Below are 11,062 nucleotides of genomic sequence, written 5' to 3'. Positions count from 1 at the left end.
GTGAAGGGAACAAAATCAGATCGGATCAGTCTATCGAAACTGTAAGTCGGCTCGAAAACCTTGTTAAATCAAGGGCGATTGAGCTCTAAAATAAGGCTAAATAAGGAATCGGTGAAATTACTAACCAGTCCGAAATCATCCGTATTGAGGTGTGTACTAGATCGTCGCGTTAGACTTATCGAACATGATGGCGACTCGGCAAGACCCTGATATATCCTTCCAGGAAGTGATTTAGATTAATGTCATGCCGGCGCCATCTCATAACTTATAAGTTACAAGTTAATGTTCAGCAAAGACTCCAAGAATCGTGGGACGTCGAATTCACTGAGTTGGCTAATGAAGTGGCTAAAAATGGTAATGATCCTTCCGCCACCTTCAAGTTAGGCCTCCTCCCGCTCGTCGTGGTGCACCACGACGACGAGCAGTGCATCAGCATCCATATCCTTCTAGTCATCGTTTGACATGACGTCCACCATTCCTTTCCCTACCTCAGGCACACCCGGCACATCGGGGATCATGTCTGAGCTGCAACCAGCCGACCTGAAACATTCAGAGCTGTCTATGGTAACATGTAACCCCCTCACATATCAAGTCTGCGACTTTGTATACGATAATTCTCCATCCACGAGCTTTCTGGATACGGCGGAGCTCTTCTATGAAACTCGCGCAGGTCAGTGGATATTGGATATCTTCCTTACTTTCGCTCACCTTTGTCTCCAGTGTAAGGATACCATCATGTTCTTATTTACTGCAATACTGACGCTACAAAAAGTTATGAAAACCCCCTGATCACTGCCACGTCTCGCACCCTCATTGCAGATATTCACGCCCTCGTGCGCCAGTTTTCCATAGTCGACATTCCAAAGCCATCCAAAATATTCAGCGCCCTGCTTCCCCGAGTCTTCATCAAAGAATCCGTCAACTCGGACCCTTGGTTTCGTGTTCTGCGTATCTGGTCAGAAATTGAAGAATTTAACGAGAGCGAGAGCTTCGGTCCGTCTCCTAGTCTCTACCTCCAGAACAGCCTTCTCACCATACTCACAGACGGCCACAAAAGAAGCATCGTCGAGCACACGCTCAACATCCTACTCTTCCCAGACTTGCATATGGGCTTCAAGATACCCAAGTCGCTCTCCCTGCGCACGACCGGGTCTACGCCTGCAAGTGAAACTATACACGAGCTCTCGCTAGTCACTCCCTCACTCCCAGTTCCCGGTACGCCTTTCGCGGTTCCATCGCCATTGCACCTCCAGCTTCACGTCATCACGTGCCTAAGCTTCAATGAACAGGGACGGATAACGTATCATCGTGACGTGTGGGACATGCGTGATGTGATAGGGCTCGTACCTGGCATGCGCATCGCGCAGTGGATCTTAGGGCGGGCCGGTGCGTGGGGGCTAAGTTGGATAGCCAAGAGACTGAGGTCCCAGCCACATAGTACATCGTTGATCACGTCTGCTGAAACGATAGTTTAGTTTTTTTTTGCTTCTCTGTTGTCCTTCCTACGATATCTCACAGCGAGCATTACCGTTCGTGATGTATACTAGTATATATTTTCAGTTGTAGCTCATCCTCGCTCTCAAACTGTATCACTGGGTTTTTGCCTCTATAGCCTTATACCTAATACCATGACTGCTTTCCTGCATCAGATCAATATTTTACTTGCCGGGTTTGGGGTCTCATACTTTAGATATACCTTACATGTTGGACCAATGTTGGACAGCACTTCACTGTAGGTTTTGATCCCCGTTGTCAAAATGTTGTTGATGTTAGGTCTTCATAGCCCCTTGTACCTCATACCACGACTACACCACCCCATCAAGTCAAGTCAATTGTTTGCTTGCCGAGGCTGGAGTCTAACACATCATACTAGATGGAGACCGCCTACATTACTCGAACTTACATATTACAAGCGGGCAGTGTACCGCGCGTCATTCGACTCTTGAACCTAGTTTCCCCCTTATTCTAGCCTGTTTCCCCACATCTCTGCTAATCAATTCATGCATGGTAGTGGTAGAAACGTCTATGAAGTTCTTTCATTCCATATGTATTGTAGCGCCACCTTCCACCACTCGAATTGCTGTTTAGTTCCTGGCCTAATAGCCTATATATAATAGTGCTCGTCATCCACTGCCAAAAGTTGCCAATGATGGACCCACTAGTACACGGAACTGAAAACAGCTACCATTAAAGTTACATGGCACGGCGTATATTTGAACAGCGGTGTATCACCAGGTATCACTTGACAGGGCATAAGTTACTAGGGTGACGCCTCCAGATTCATCTTGATCCCAAGAATTCTGGGATTTATCCGTGTAACTTGAGTAGTCTATGACTACCGAAGGCTCAACGTTGCAACGCATACGTGCATGTCGACTTCCATGTCATTGGAATGCGCATCACACGGCAGTTTTACAAAGTCAGCATCCGAGTCGCCGAGCCGCAGTGAACGGAACCTGATATAACGTCACTCACATTTTGTGCGGAAGGACTACGCTTTCTATATATGAGGCCTCATGCATTTCTCCAGACTTCTTGCTATGTAACCGGAAGGGGTGTATCAACAGAATGACTCTGAGTAGCATACCAAGACTACTTACCTTAGACTTCATCAAGTCAACAGTTCTCTAGTACGTGCATGTCAAACATAGATACCGTGATAGGCCGCCGACATCGTTCGAAGTTACATGTCACCAGTGGGCGGTGCGCCGCACTTCAATCAGCCGACGGTTTTCCCTCGGTTTAACTTGTTTCCCTATGATATGATCTGTACTCATTAATTCATGCACGGTGAAGATAGAAACGGACATTTATGGTTTATATTCTTCCGTTTCCCACTGCAGCACTCCCCTAAGTCTCTCCACTGCTCAGGCTCCCAGCTCCATAGCCTATATATAATCAGTACTCATCACGCAATCACTCTACTGTCAAAGACTGTCAAAGGTTGCATGCCAAGACCTAAGTACAAGTGCACGAACACCCATAACAACTACATGGCACAGCAGATATGACATATATAAATAGCGGTGCATCACCTGGTATCACTTGATCGGTATAGGCGCTACTAGGCGACACCTCCAGATTCATCCGTGTAGTCTACGACCACCGAACGCTCAACGCGTACGCGTATGTCGAGCTCAACGTCATTGTTGACGTGCATACTACGCGGCGATGTCACAAAGTCGAGATTGCTTTTAGAGAGGAAACCGGACATTATGTTCTTTGCATTTTGTGTAGGACGCGCGAGGACCACATTTTCCATATGCGGGGCTTGTTGCATTTCTTTTGTGCGATGTGAACGGGGGGGTGATAACGGAAGTAATGGGAATTGTGAACGTCAGCCGAAGAAGAGAACACCGGGGTGTTGCGCACCTCGTAAATGGATGAGAATTCGTTGGCTCATGATCCACGTTACAGCATAACCTATTGATGCCCTGGTGGTGCACTCTGAGCACTCTGCATCTCGATACCGGACGATAAAGTGCTTACCCTGCCGACTAATCATAGAAGCGGACGAACATCACAGTAAGTGTCCACACCATACGGAAATTAGATATAATTAATTACCTGAGTTTGGATATCAGACTCGCGATACAGTACTATGTTCAATACGTTCGATCCTGAAGGAACATTAGAAGGGTGATTGGTACAAACAGAAACTACTTGCCTGTCAGTACGACCAAATATCCAATGCCATCATACATCAGGCTGAGTAGAATGAGCGACGCCATGTCATTGAGTAGTGAGGGACTTACACCCGTACTATTCGCTCCAACCTAACAATGGTTCAGCAACTCTGAAGTTATCGAAGAGAGAAGATATCTACCTGTTGCTGAGAACATCATATTGCAGAAGATGCGTTGTGGAAATTGTTAAAATAACGAGATCATACATCATCGCAGTGACGTAGTAAAGCCAGGCGGACAATGTTTTACCAGCATTTCCTGGGGTACAGCTACGGTTGATAAGAATTTGAACAACCCACACTGGTAGTAAAGACACCGCTTACTTTCCCTAAAAACAAGACGCCTGTTTGCGTAAGATCTTTTCACGAGGAACGCTGACGTACAGGCTCATCAGTGACAGCTATTAGCTCAAACAACGGTCAATGCAAACCAAGATCAAAATATAGGTCAGAACTTACGGATCCGGTCAAACATATTGGTGAACCACTCCAGCTAAAACGGGTGAGTGACAGATGTCAGGTTGCGCGTTAAGAACACACCGTAACTGCAGTGAGGAATAGCAGCACTAGAGTAAGTCCTATCCGCCTATTTCTCCTTGCAATATTCCATGTCCTGGACGGTGTAAAATTCTGTACAGCTAGCGACACAAAAATTCGACAGCACATACCTGAAACCGATGATGACTTGCGATACCATCGTTTGTAAAACTACGACGTGATCAATAGAGTCCTGACGTGTGAACACCGACAGGACAGACCTTTGAAGATAGGCGCCAAAATGAAGTAATGTTGACAAATTTCTGGGGTGATGTTGGTGGCGAAATATCCATAATTGCTGAGGAGCATGACAACGATACTAACATAGCTACATCATCAACGTGAGCAAAAATCTATTCATGATGGGATGAGAACAAAATATACCGTATGAGGATGAATAAGATACAGGCGATACTGATCGAGAACGTATTTGTCAGTTGTGGAACGTGGATGGTTATGTGTACGTACCTGAGGTGAAAGATTGAGGGTTGACTTCTGTAAAACCGCCATTCTGCGGGGAGCGTTATCACATAGCTGAAGGTAGACATCGTTCAGAAAAAAGTAGAACGCAGTGACCATTACTATGGGTCCATCACTCGATAAAAGAAAGACTCACTCGTACAATGCAATGGAAATGGACGCAATTCGCAAATACTTATCCGAAGCTTGGCTGTCTACAACCGCACGCGAATTCATTCAAAAATGCGAAACCAAGCTCGTAGCGTTCGTGGTGATTATGGATGGCGGTAGCTCTGCGGAAGTTGACAGCGGCAAGGTGATGGTGTATTGAGAAGGCCAATAGAGTTTGGAATCGAAACGGTTAATGACGGACTGGAAGAGGCAAACCAACCGGGCCCGGGCACACTGGATACTTCACTTGGATCGCAGGGAAGGGAGGTAAACTTATGAATAGAAAATCCACGTACTATTAGTAGTAGTCGCGCCATGCTTTTCTAGGTACTGATTAGTAAAGGCCTTGGAGCAGGCAATATTAGAACGGGGAAAGCATGGACAGGTTCAACGATCGGACTCATCGGAGTCTCTTGCAAAGTGCAACCCACAGCTTATATAAGCAGGTATCGGTGTGGCGATCACACCTTACATGTGAACTATTGCGGTTGACCGTGCGCGCGACATCTCACAACTTCTTGCTTTTCAACAACCGAAGAATTTCTGGCTGCGTCACCCCCCACCATGTCGAGATTGCATACGCGCCAAGCTACCATGGCCACAGCATCAAGGGGAACAAATGTACATATACACAGCCAGGTGCTACGTTTCCCTTCCCATCATATATGTGAACGTGCTTCGAGGGAACGGGGAAATGTTGTCGATGTCAAGGAGTGTACGGAGATTTGGTCACTCACATCAGATGGTCTGCAAACTCTGCCTCGCAAACAAATTTGCACTACTGCTTAAACCCGCAAGCATTCACCGACACGCACGAAGTGCGGCCTTTCTTGCACTCCTCATTTGAACCTAACAAACCCACGACTGGCCAATGCATGGAACTATGGCAAAACATGGGAACACACGGCCATCTACCATTTGAACACTAGTGCAATCATCAACTCGCGACCAGCGAGACCATGCATATATATAAAGGATAGAGACATTGGAACTTTTATATTTTCTCATAAAAGTTCACAAGTGAGAAAACGCGTGATAATGCGCGCTTAAATCCTTCACCTCCTCGGCCGACCTCACGGTTTTATCACGGTCCTGCGAATTTGGTCTGAAGTTGAAGAATTCAGATATAGCAATCGTTCGATGCGTTTCGTGCTCAAGTCATGGACCTACACGTAGGCTTGAAAATACCCGAGTCGCTCTCTGAACCTACTCACCTTGCAACCTGCCCCCGGCACACCATCCGTAGTCACCTTGGCGCTGCACCCGCATGCGCCGAGTTGTGGATCTTTCTCACATGCACGGAGCCTCTACTTCCATCGGGAAGAATGCAATATTACTGCATACGCTCACATTAAACTCCTGATCAGTCTGGCCCGCGGCCGGGATCCCCGCCACTCGACTCGTTCATTGTATTATGCCAGGCCGATCGCGAGTCATACGAAGTGAGACATGCGCGATGTTGTGGCGCTCATTACCTGACATGCGCATCCCACAGTGGACCTTAGGGTGAGCGGCGTATGGAGTAGCTGCCAGTGGGGAGAGACTTGGGGGTTCGGCCGTAGTATACTTATGGGGCCCGTACATTACTCAATGCTGTGTAGAGTTTTCCCCCCCCTTCCCACTAACTTCCTACGAGTCTCGTAGTGATTGCTGTCGTTCGTGATAACCCTCTGCACACTCTTACACACTGCACGCAGCCCTAAGTTGAAAGTTACGAAGACAGTGGAGTGGGACCCTATGCGAGGGGGAAGTAGCACCCGTAGCTTAGTCAGCAACTCACTATCCTCTTGCCCATGCAGGCACACAGTAGCGGATACACCACTCCAATAGTACCCTGGTAACAATATTAATGCAGATATACGGCGATATAACTCAAATGTAACAAATTAGCTAGCCCCTTGACCGTAACTCCACCGCTGAAACCGCTTTGTTTAGTTCCCGTTTCCGTATCCCATACGCAACCTGCGCAAACAAAGCACTTCTGACAATACTAGTAGCACCGAACACAGGTATGACTTGATAAGCGCTGGTGCCTCCAGATTCACTTGGTCGTCGGCTTATCCCACGAATTCGAATCGTCATAGTCATAGTCCACCTTCACCGAGCGGTCGACGCATACACGTACGTCAAGTTCCACGTCTTCGGGATGCCCATTGCGGGATGATGTGGGCGGGAACTCTGGACCAATGGGGCTTTTAGAGTTTTTAGAGTGGCCTTTCGATTCGAACTGTGAGCGGAGACCGGACATCGCGTTCTTCCGCGCACTGCTGTGTGTGATGGGACGCGCGATGACCACGTTTTCGAGGCGTCGAGGGTCTGGCTCTGACATTTCTTTGAGAGGTGAATTAAAATCGCACGTCAGTGGTAGAGCAGTCAAGCTCTGGAGTGGTGCGCACCTCGTACATGTACGAGGATCTGTTGGCTCATAATCCATGTTACAGCATAACCCAGTGATGCCCTAATGAAGCAGTCTGAGCTGAATTTCCTTGACGCCAGACAATGCGAAACTTACCCCGCCGACTGATAATAGGAGCGAGACAACATAATTGGGATCAACTTCCATAGCGGATCGAAAAAAAAGCCTACGTACCTGAGTCTCGGCATCGGTCGTATGATAAAGAATGAGGTTCAATAGGTTCGTCGCTAAAGAAATTTTAGGAAGGTGATTGTCACAGGCAGTGCAGACTTGCCTGACAGCACGATAAAATATCCAATACCGTCATATATCAGGCTAAGGATGATGAGCGAAGCGCATCGATTCTATCGATGACGAGACTTACACTCGTACCAATCGACCTACTCTAATGACAATAGTGGTTCAGCGAATATAAAGCAAAAGGAGAGAAGAGGCGCACCTGCTGCTGAGAGGATTATAGCGCAGAAGATGTACGGTGGAAATTGTCAACATCACGAGGTCATACAACATCACGACGAGGTAGTAGAGCCAGGCAGACAATCTCTTGCCAGAATTTATTGGGTGCAGCTATGATTTATAAGAATCTGGACGGCCCACGCTGGTGGTAAAGGAATCACTTACTTTCCCTAGAAAAGGTACAATGTTTGTGAGGTCTCATTGTGAGGAACACTAACGTACTTCAACAACGACAGCTGTTGGTGCTGAAGGTCAATGCAAACCAATGATCAACGTATAGGCCAGAGCTTACGGATCCGGTGATATAGATTGGTGAACCATTCCACCTTGAACATATATAAGAGAGATGATAATATACTGGTAACAAGAACCTACCGAAACTGTGATGAGGTATAGCAGCAGAAGTGCAATTCCTAACCTCCTGTTTCTCCCTGCGACATTAAATGTCCTATAAGATGTTTAAGTCTGTACACCTAGCAAAAAGTAGGATATACCTGACACCCAGGATAACTTGTGATATCATAGATTGCATAACTACAACATAGTCAATATAGTCCTAGTAGGTGAGTATCGATAGGACAAACCTTTGAAGGCAGGCGCCGCGAGATAGTAATGTTGACACGTTTGTTGGGTAAAGCTGGTGGCGAAGTATCCATAATTACTGATTATCATGACCAGGACACTGAAATAGCTGCATTAAATGTAAGCAAAAGAGAATTACATGCCATGATGTGGACGGAACATACCGTATGAGAATAAACAGGACGCAGGCAAGGCTGATAGAGATTTGTCAACGGCGGTAGGTGAATATCGGATATCCGTGTATCTATAAGTACCTGATACGGAAAATTGACGGTTGACTTCGGTAAAACCGCCATTCTGCGGGAAGTGTGATAAGATAACTGTTGTTCAGAATATAGTGATCATTGCAGGACTCCAACTCAACCAAAAAGACGGCACTTACTCGTAAAACGCGATGGATATGGATGCTATTCGAAAATAGTTATCTGAGGATGTGCTATCTAAAGCCAAGCTCCGATCCATTTAATAGATGAAAGGTGCGTTGTTTCTGGTGTAGCAAGAGTCTGTCAGATAGTTCTGACGTTCTAGCCTTGATAGATAGAGGGGGGAGGGTATGTAGTAGCTCAGAGCTGTGTCTGAGCAAGCTGCTGATATTGACGCAAGGCTTCTGCTGCACCGGACGCTTCGATTTCGGCGGAGAAAGGGAGCAACACTGAGGAAGAAAAGGCATCGCACTGGCAGCTTTTGTATCATCTATACTTTGAAATTGCTCCGAGAGTGCTCCGAGCCGCGTTGGTAAATAAAAAGTGCCTAGAGTCAAAACATCCAGAATCCAAAAGTCGTCCCTAGATCGGAAATATTCGGTAAAACGTTCGTGCAAGCCGGCCAGTGACAAGGTCCTCGCAATAATAATGATCATTTGCATGTGCCTGGTCATGTTCAATGAACAAGTTAAACGATTCTGCTGATGTAAGCACTTTGACGCGACCCTTAGGCTCAGCGTGCGCCCTGTAATCATATTACAGTCACTCCAAAGTTACTCATTGCCGTCAAGTCTTGCGGCTCGCCCACTTTAAAGGTACGGTCTTATTATCTGCAAGGAACGCATGCTGTCAGATATATATACAATCCTGCCACACGTTAGCCTAGAACGTCAAAAACCCTCAAATCAACGAACAAGGTGATCATATCCATAATCTGACACGTAGAGGATTTCAAATATTCGTGCGACCGTACCTCAATCTCACGTCCAAAGTCTGAGGGAGAGCGGGAGTTCGGCTGAGTTCGGTGCGTCCTGTTGCTTCGTCTTGCCTATGATTCCATTACTTATTTAACATTCTTACAGCCCTCAAAAAACCCATACGTATCATCCTGGTTGCGCAGAGTCGCACATTGTTATAGTCTGCTTCAGCCCTGACTCGGGATTCCGTCGACGAACAGTCATTGCTGTGGCCGCGTGTGTCAGCACGTGCGAATAGTGGGGTCACCGGGGTATTATTTTCTTGGGCCACTGAGTCATTGATACGCACACTCAAGGTTGAAACCTCGGATTTTCTGTTAATTCATAACCATACCGGTTAGATCTTGTCGCTTCTCAGAGTCGACATCATTACAGTCTACAACGGGCACTTGAACCACCACCGTCACTCGAACCAACCACTCGCAACATTCAATTTCTGGTCCAGATAGATTCTGAAGATAATAATTTGTTGTACGATGCCAGGCTTCAGAAGTTCAAGCGTTCGTTTAAGACTGGACCTTCCTTCTGTGTCGCTGTCTGTTTTCCCCCCGTACTTCCGTGGTTTCCTCTAGGCTAACTTTGGGTGCTAGGCCTGCAGAAAAGACCTTTGCCGACATTTAATACTTGTTCGAGCATTTGCTCAGGGCTGAGACTCCTACCCTGTACTGGATCGACGTTTCCAGCAAGATGTATTACGAGGGATCGACGCCCACGTGGCGGTCTAACTTCTTAATATTCAAACCCTATTTCCGAAGGGTCAGCGACTATCAACAACGAGCGTCTCTGCATACGATCCGTCAAGCGCGGACGTACGTTGCGGGTGAACTCTTCGTTCATTCGGACGTGCGACGCAAATACCACTGACGTGGCACACAAAGTTTGGTCTGGCAGGCATGCACCTTCTTGCTGAACTCAGTCGCCATCGATCGCGCCATCCATGCCCGATGCTAAGCAATGCCGCTACGTATTTTATTTTTCGGTGGCGCTTCGGTTGGCCTCGATGCACCCTTGTACGCTCGGACTCTTGTATGCGTTTCCTTGGAGCGCAAGCATTGACATCTAGTCATCATATACACTTTGTGAGGATCGCGTATTGGTATAGGGTGTGACATGGGTGGACCCGGGTGGCACCCGTACCCAATCCGCGGGTGGATGGAACTTCAGAGGCCTACCCGCACCCGTGCGGGTGAGAGTACCACGGGTGCGGGTGGATCCACGGGTGGGTCCGCAGATGGTATGGGTCACCCGCGGGTGACACATTATGAATCGTAGAATACGACATGGGTAGTACTACATAATATCAATCACAGTCGATTTTGCAGCTGGTACTGTGTTTGACGAGCAACGTCAGTTCGCTAGTCACACTATTCTTCACACAAGGGATAAAGGACCTGCGCAGGCAAGAGGTGTGCAAAAGGGAAATGTATGGATATATTGGCGTTATAGTCACTGTGACAGAGGGGTGGGGAGCCTCCGAAGTTGCGACAGGTGTGTGTCGTATATTGCAAATTTGCACACCCCTTGTGCGAAGGCGCAGTAAACTAGTGTCGCTCAGCAGTATTCTTTACGCCAACAA

The 11,062-nt window shown here is 47.2% G+C and overlaps 3 protein-coding genes across 3 annotated transcripts; 1 reads left to right on the top strand and 2 right to left on the bottom strand.

The window, feature by feature from the left end:
* Window positions 1–462: 462 nt before the first annotated feature.
* Window positions 463–1,475, top strand: F5891DRAFT_1186457 (uncharacterized protein; the record flags this gene model as incomplete). Its single annotated transcript, XM_041366698.1, has 2 exons — window positions 463–670; window positions 727–1,475. The coding sequence occupies 2 exons, from the start codon at window positions 463–465 to the stop codon at window positions 1,473–1,475; spliced, it is 957 nt and encodes a 318-aa protein (XP_041227934.1).
* Window positions 1,476–3,261: 1,786 nt separating this feature from the next.
* Window positions 3,262–5,279, bottom strand: F5891DRAFT_1023674 (uncharacterized protein). The gene is given in 16 exon segments (XM_041361297.1): window positions 3,262–3,434; window positions 3,490–3,497; window positions 3,568–3,620; window positions 3,668–3,708; window positions 3,756–3,776; window positions 3,827–3,955; window positions 4,047–4,050; window positions 4,069–4,086; window positions 4,145–4,178; window positions 4,226–4,298; window positions 4,354–4,393; window positions 4,444–4,550; window positions 4,607–4,636; window positions 4,691–4,756; window positions 4,839–5,098; window positions 5,149–5,279. The coding sequence occupies 15 exon segments, from the start codon at window positions 4,916–4,918 to the stop codon at window positions 3,338–3,340; spliced, it is 801 nt and encodes a 266-aa protein (XP_041227933.1). The 5' UTR covers window positions 4,919–5,098; window positions 5,149–5,279; the 3' UTR covers window positions 3,262–3,337.
* Window positions 5,280–6,893: 1,614 nt separating this feature from the next.
* On the bottom strand, window positions 6,894–8,768 carry F5891DRAFT_1186455 (uncharacterized protein; the record flags this gene model as incomplete). Its single annotated transcript, XM_041366697.1, has 15 exons — window positions 6,894–7,174; window positions 7,249–7,310; window positions 7,365–7,372; window positions 7,443–7,495; window positions 7,570–7,583; window positions 7,633–7,653; window positions 7,708–7,835; window positions 7,947–7,960; window positions 8,017–8,050; window positions 8,100–8,172; window positions 8,219–8,258; window positions 8,309–8,415; window positions 8,471–8,500; window positions 8,561–8,626; window positions 8,689–8,768. 15 exons carry the CDS (start codon window positions 8,766–8,768, stop codon window positions 6,894–6,896), a joined length of 1,011 nt encoding a protein of 336 aa, XP_041227932.1.
* Window positions 8,769–11,062: the final 2,294 nt, after the last annotated feature.

This window comes from Suillus fuscotomentosus, assembly GCF_016647785.1.
Source record: "Suillus fuscotomentosus strain FC203 chromosome Unknown F5891scaffold_17, whole genome shotgun sequence".
NCBI classification, from domain to species: domain Eukaryota; kingdom Fungi; phylum Basidiomycota; class Agaricomycetes; order Boletales; family Suillaceae; genus Suillus; species Suillus fuscotomentosus.
This window is presented reverse-complemented; position numbering and strand designations above follow the sequence as displayed.

Coding starts and splice junctions, on each gene's coding strand:
- F5891DRAFT_1023674 (XM_041361297.1), bottom strand. CDS start 4,918: ATGAATTCGCGTGCGGTTGTAGACAGCCAAGCTTCGGATAAGTATTTG. Junction 4,551..4,606: donor ATCTTATTCATCCTCATACG/GTATATTTTGTT, acceptor TTGATGATGTAG/CTATGTTAGTATCGTTGTCA. Junction 4,179..4,225: donor TATTCCTCACTGCAGTTACG/GTGTGTTCTTAA, acceptor CACCCGTTTTAG/CTGGAGTGGTTCACCAATAT.